This window comes from Arachis ipaensis, chromosome B05 (genome assembly GCF_000816755.2).
Source record: "Arachis ipaensis cultivar K30076 chromosome B05, Araip1.1, whole genome shotgun sequence".
NCBI classification, from domain to species: Eukaryota; Viridiplantae; Streptophyta; class Magnoliopsida; order Fabales; family Fabaceae; genus Arachis; species Arachis ipaensis.
Window position 1 is genome coordinate 20,753,473 of NC_029789.2, and position 7,203 is coordinate 20,760,675.

Genomic DNA, 7,203 nt, shown 5'->3' on the forward strand with positions numbered 1-7,203 from the left:
AAAGAAGTAACAAAACACAAACTGAAATAAAGATCTTTAAATTCAGAAAGAAAGAGATTGAATAAAAGTAAATACTTCGAATTAAGTAAGCAATTGCCTTTAATGTAGTCGAAGGACTTTGAAATTAAAATGACAATTTAGAACATAAAGAAGAAAGAAAATGACTTTTGTAAAAAGAAAATGAATTACATGAAAGTAAATTACAAGAACTTGAAAAGAAATGTAAAGACATGGAAGGAATCCTACAGAAAATAAACTCGTGGCAGACTTAGAAAGTCGCTGGAATATGAGTGTGTGAGAATACTTTCTGAATATGAATTCCAAACTCTTACTTCCTCTAAACCTTGTCAATCTATAGATAAATTTGACCAATCTTGTACTGCCAAGTGTCACCTTTAAAGAATTTGAAAGAATAATTGTTCTCACCAAACTGCAAAGCCAAGTAACTGCCCTTATATATTACATCATTAAATTCGACATGTCAACTATTAGCTTCGACTTGTTATATCAAATCGAAATCACTTGCCACTTTTCGAATCGGCATTCTCAAAAATTCGACTAGAAATTATTTTCGAGGGTCCTATACTTGAGCCTTCTCGAGTTCTGGGAGTTCACACCATTTTCAAACATGGAAAACCAAAACAACAGGTCCATGTGCAATGGGGAATTGGAGACGCTGCAGAAACATCCTAGGAACCAATAACAGACGTGACTAGACTATACCCTGCTCTCAACCTTGAGGACATGGTTGATCTAAATGGAGGGGGTAATGTAATAAAGTGAATAACATAATTGAATGTGTGTGAGCACTCTAATGCAATCAATACTACTAAGGGGAAGTTAGTTACAGAGCAAAGATACATGGTTGCTGACCCACCTCCTTTAGACGTGCGTGAAAGCATGAGAGGATACATCATAAATACTAAATGGAAGGATTATGCAAGGTAGCTTGAGCCTGGTATAGTGTCATTCTATCATTATGTTCTTCCCTCTTCTGGTTACATCGAATCCTTGTATCTGTTCTAATTAATTCTTCTCTTCGTTCAGATCCTCATGCACAACAAGCATTGCTATGTTTCTGCTTCACTTTCTTTTCTTAGTTCATAACACTGTTTCATTGGTTTATTTTTTCTTCAAGTAATATTACAAACTCATATAGCTCCAATTTCCTTGTAATTATTATTCTGAATTATCAATACAACATCACTTTTCTATCTGCATTATTAAGTACCTTTCATTTGGTGCTTTCATTGCCATGGCCGACAACACCAGAATAAAGGGTTTGGAGGCCGATGTCAAGAAGTTGTTTCAGATGATGTAGATGATAATGAAGGAGAATAGATCTGAGCGAGCTCGATTGAAGAAAGCAACAGATCTGAAATTCGAGTCTCTTCAAGCTCCCATTTCCCAACTCACTAATGAGTCATCTCAGGCTAGATCGGTTGTTTTGGGTTCTCACCATGGCGCGAACTCTGGAGGGGATCATTCTTGGCGTGAAACTACACAACCCAGGAAGGTAAACTACGACTTGGCCATATTCGATGGATCTGATGCTTTAGCTTGGATTTTTTTTCTGTTGATCAATATTTTGAGTTCTTCTGGGTTCCTGAGGAGGAACAAGTGGGTCTCGCTGCGATGCACATGTCGGGTATGGAAATCCCATGGTTTCAGATGATGCAACGTACATCACTTTTTCGTTCTTGGATCCAATTGAAGAGATCAATTGAAATTGAGTTTGGTCCTTCGCTGTTCGAGTCGCTGAGAGAACTTCTTTTCAAACTCCAATAACAAGGGTCAGTTTTCGATTATTATGCAGAATTTATGGCATTGGCTAACAAATCCCACATTGATTCCCTGGAGGCCTTGAGGGATTGTTTCATCAGTGGGTTACAACAGGACATTAGGCGCAAGATCAAGGCACAATGTCTGCCTTTCTTGATGAGGGCCGTGAGCTTCGCCCATTTATACGAGGACAAATTCTCCTCCTATTAGAGTACCACTACGGTGCCAACCTCGTTCCGCTCTGTTATCCTTCAGACCCTAGCTTTAACTCAACCTAAGCATTCTCTACATACAAGCTTACCTTCATTACTGTCAGCGCCATCCCAACAATCCTTCGCTTCTCCATGAAATCCGATTTGCTGGTTATCCTCAGCTGAAATTCAGGCTAAGAGAGCCAAAGGCTTGTGTTATTGGTACGATGAGAAGTACACGACTCTCCATAAATTCCCAAATCAGCACTTCATGTTATTTTAGCTTGAAGAAGAAGAAGCCTCGAATGTGGAACAGCAAATTGCAATTGACAAGGTAGTAGATCCTTTACTCCAGACCCATGAGTAACAAGTAACTGACCATCACCTATCCTACAATACCATCCATGGTACCTCTGGTTTATCCACTATCCGAATTAGAATCTCCTTTAAGGGTTAGAGATTTAGGCTCTACTAGATGGGGGAAGCTCTGACAGTTTCCTCCAGCCCCGAATAGCCAAATTCTTGAATATCCCAATGCAGCTTGCCCCTAGTGTGAGGGTGATAGCGGGAAATTTTGGCATCATAGATGTTGAGGGTTATATTCCTTCTCTGGATGTCACAATAATCAGGTGGAAAGTCACTATTCCACATGTCGTTGTGGTGCATGTTGCTGGAGGTGACTTCGTGATTGGTTCCCCTTGCCTCAAGCAACTGAAAATGCACATTGTGGACTATGATGCTGCTTTTCTTCGATTCCTTCATAATGGTGAGTTTGTTACAGTTCATGGTGATAAGAACTCTACCCCGGAGTAAGCTCAGTATCACTACATTCGGCATTTTCTCAACACTGATGCAATTGAGGAAGTCTTCACAGTAGAAGTTCACTAACCTGCACAGAATCCAGTCACTCCCCTGCCGTTTTCTCCTACCATGGAGCCTATTTTTGCTGAACTTCTCCAGAAGTATCAAATAGTGTTTTAACAACCTACAGAACTTTCCCCACAAAGATGGCATGATCACTCTATTCCCTTGGTAGAGGGGGCAGCGCCAATTCGGGTCAAAATCGATACCCTCACCACCATAAGACTCAGATTGAGTGCATGATTCAAGAGATGCTTAAGGATGGCGTCATTCAACCAAGCCATAGCCCCTTCTCATCACCAATCCTTTTGGTCAAGAAAAAGGATGGCTCTTGGAGATTTTGTACAGACTATCATGCTTTGAATAATATTACAGTCAAAGATTGATTTTCCATTCCCACAGTGGATGAACTTCTCAATGAGTTATTTGGAGCAAAAATTTTGTCAAAGTTGGATCTCAGATAAAGTTATCACCAGATTTTAGTGAAGCCAGAGGATAGATATCTTTTATCACCTTCCAACATCTTATGAACGATATCTTTTAGCCATTCTTAAGAAAGTTTGTCCTTGTGTTCTTCGATGACATATTGATCTACAGTCCTTCCACTTCTCAGCACTTAGAACATTTGGAGATCGTGTTACAAACATTACAGAAGGAATCCTTATTGCCAAGATGTCAAAATACTTGTTTGCTATGTCCGAAATGACTATCTGGGTCACACCATCACTGAGAAGGGCGTCCATATGGAGAAGGATAAAGTTCAGGCAATAATAGCTTGGCTGACACCTGAGAACCTCAAACAACTTCAGGGATTTCTTAGGTTGACAGGTTAGTATAGGTGCTTCATCAAAGGCTAGCTTCTCTTGCATCTCCTCTCACAGATTTGTTGAAGCAAGATTCCTTCCAGTGGAGTTCCGTTGCTGCTCATGCCTTCGAGTCATTGAAGAAGGCAATTACTTTCAAACTAGTTTTGGCTCTTCCCAAGTTTGATCAACCTTTTATAGTGGAAACTGATGCTTCTAGTACAGGAATTGGAGCGGTAATTTTGCAAGATAAACACCCCATTGCCTTCTTTTCTAATAAATTATCTACTAACAAGCAGCGCCAGTCAGCTTATGCCCGAAAATTCTATGTGGTGACTGAAGCAGTAGCCAAGTTCTACCATTACTTATGGGGGAAGAAATTCATTATACGTATAGATCAGTAAAGTTTAAAGACTCTGGGAGATCAGACCTTGCACACCTATGACCAGCAAAAGTGGATACATAAGCTCATGGGAGTGAGCACTCTAATGCAAGCAATTTTGCACGAATACCATGATGGCGTGATTAGAGGTTATTTCAGCATTTTCAAGACTGTGGAATGGATTTGTTCTGCCTTTTATTGGCCAAATATGCAAAGAAATATAAGAGCTTATGTTCTTTGCTGCTCCACTTGCTAGCGCGCCAAAAACAGAAGCCTGACTACCTACAGGATTGCTCCAACCTCTCCCAATACCATAACATGTGTGGGAGGCTATCTGCATGGATTTTATCACTGCTCTTTCACAGTCTCATGGGTACACGTTATTATGGTGGTCATTGATAGATTGACAAAATTTTCTCATTTTATACCCTTGAAACATGACTTTGACAACCCTTCAGTGGCAAAGGCATTCATCAGAAAAATTGTCAAACTCCATGGCTTTCCTAGCTCTATTGTCTCAGATAGGGATCGGATATTTATGAGTCACTTTTGGCGGAGATTATTTAAGTTGCAAGGCACTACTTTATCCATGAGCTTAACATACCACCCACAAATGGATGGGAAAAGTGAAGTCGTGAACAAGACATTGGAGATGTATCTTTGTTGCTTTTTTTATTTTTATTTTTGAGAATTCCAGGTTATGGTTCGATATGCTACCTTGGGCCCAGTATTGGTATAACACTTCTCATCACAGAAGCATCAAAATGTCTCTTTACATGGCTCTATATGGTTGTGCCTCCCAAATCTCATTAGATATGAGTTCTCTCATGCTGACGAATCATCATTGCAAGAGTTGTTAACCAATTGGGACACGTTGATTGAACAGCTTAAGGCCAACCTCAATCGTTTCCAACAATATATGAAGACGTTTGTTGATAAAAATCATCGAGATGCTGAATTTGAAGAGAATGATATGGTACTGGTTTGTTTATAGCCTTACCGCCAACACTCAGTGGCTTTGAGGAAAAATCAGAAGTTGGAAATTAGATACTTTAGACCTTTTTGCATTGTCAAGAAACTTAGCTTGGTGGCCTATAGACTCGAACTTCCTCCAGAGGCCAAGATTCATAATGTGCTCCACATTTCAGTGTTAAAAAGATTCCGCGGGGATATCACTGATCATTACTTGCCATTGCCTCTACAGACTAGTGCCATGGGTCTTATTCTTGAGCCTTCTCGAGTTCTGGGAGTTCGCACCATTCTCAAACATGGAAAACCAGAACAATAGGTCCAAGTGCAATGGGATTGGAGACACTGCAAAAACATCATGGGAACCAGTTACAGACGTGACTAGACTATACCCTGCTCTCAACCTTGAGGACACGGTTGATCTAAATGGAGAGGGTAATGTAATAAAGAGAATAACAGAATTGAATGGGAGTCAGCACTCTAATGCTAGCAATTCTACTAAGGAAAAGTTAATTACAAAACAGAGACACGTGATTGCTGACCCACCTCCTTTAGACATGCGTAGAAGCATGAGAGGACGCATCATAAATACCAAATGAAAGGATTATGGAAGATAACTTAAACCTGGTATAGTGTCATTCTATCATTATGTTCCCCTTCTTCTGATCATATCGAATTTCTTGTATCTATTCTAATTAATTCTTCTCTTCGTTCAAGTCTTCATACACAACGAGCATTGCTACATTTCTACTTCACTTTCTTTTCTTAATTCATATCTGTTTCATTGGTTTATTTTTTCTTCAAATAATACTATAAACTCATATAACTCTAATTTTCTTGTAATTATTATTCTGAATCATTAATACAACATAACATCACTTTTCTATCTTCATTATTAAGTACCTTCCACCGTGCCAGCGACTTTGCTAATAACTTGCCATTTTATGCCCTTGATGATTTTTAACAAAATATATTTAAGGAATTAAGGTGGTGAAGAAGTCATTGAACCATTAAGCAATTTCTTTCCCCCAAGAAATGAGGATAAATCTAGAATAACGCGAAAAACTATTCGATAGTAATGATATCTATATCTGATAATAACATATACATTGACTTAATACAAAACTCATTTGTCACATTTTATGTCCCCATATTTAGCCTTGAGAGTGTGTCCACTATGGTTGAATGCTAATCACAATCATTGGCTGTGAACAGAATAAGCAAGTCATGAGAGCCTGTAGTTATTCAACCTTACTTGATTTTATTGTACTCTGTAATTACTCACTTTTATTTAACTAAGAGTCCAACTGAAGTTACATCTCTGCCCCTTGAGCACTGTCTATAAATTGGCATCAACTCTGAGCGAGTATTGTGGAAAGAAAGCAAAGAATGAAAAAGAAAAGCGTTAGCACGGCAGCCGTCTTCTTCTCTTTCTTGTTAACCCTCGCATATGCAGGCAGACCTGCCCCTGCCACTGCTCCTGGCTCTGCATCTTGCTTTGATGTTTCAAGCAATATTCAAAATGAGGTGAGTTTGTTTCATTCATTTATTTAGAAGAATAATACTTCACCCAATTTTTTTAAAACTATTTTGTTTTATTTTAAATTCTAAACTTTAAATCATAAATCTTAAACCGTAATTGGTTCGTACTTTTTCTGTCCGGAGTTATTACTGACAAGTGCCAATTACATAACAATTACAAATCATCATGAGCCCTTGTCTTGTATATTCTTAAATCTTGAAGGTTTTGGAAGAGAAGGACACTTGTGAAGGCATGGGCAAAGAAGAGTGCTTGATGAGAAGAACACTTGCAGCCCACATAGACTATATCTACACACAGAAGAAGCAAAAGCCGTGAACAATGAAAATCCAATTGTCACTTGTTTCAGTTTCAGGAAATTTCATACTATAAACCAGTGTGTAATAAGTTTTTCTAGTGACATAATCTTCAGATTGGAAACTTGGAAATGTAATCTTTCATGATGCATTAGCTAAGTGTCCGGTGTAAACCTTGCATTAGCTAAGTGTCCGGTGTAAACCTCTCAACTTGTTTTGCATATTATAACCAACAACATGGACCCAAAGTCACTTTAATTTCCAAAGTGAACACACTTTTGTAGGCAGGCAGAGACAAAGAAAAGCTTCACATTTTTAAACTCTTTCAAGTTTTAGTTTAAATAAATATAAAATTAATATTAAATATACTAAAATATCA

General features: G+C 38.5%; 1 protein-coding gene across 1 annotated transcript; it reads left to right on the forward strand.

Moving 5' to 3' along the window:
* On the forward strand, positions 6,201–6,983 carry LOC107641755 (phytosulfokines-like). The gene is made up of 2 exons (XM_016345223.2): positions 6,201–6,515; positions 6,733–6,983. Exons 1-2 carry the CDS (start codon positions 6,378–6,380, stop codon positions 6,844–6,846), a joined length of 252 nt encoding a protein of 83 aa, XP_016200709.1. The 5' UTR covers positions 6,201–6,377; the 3' UTR covers positions 6,847–6,983.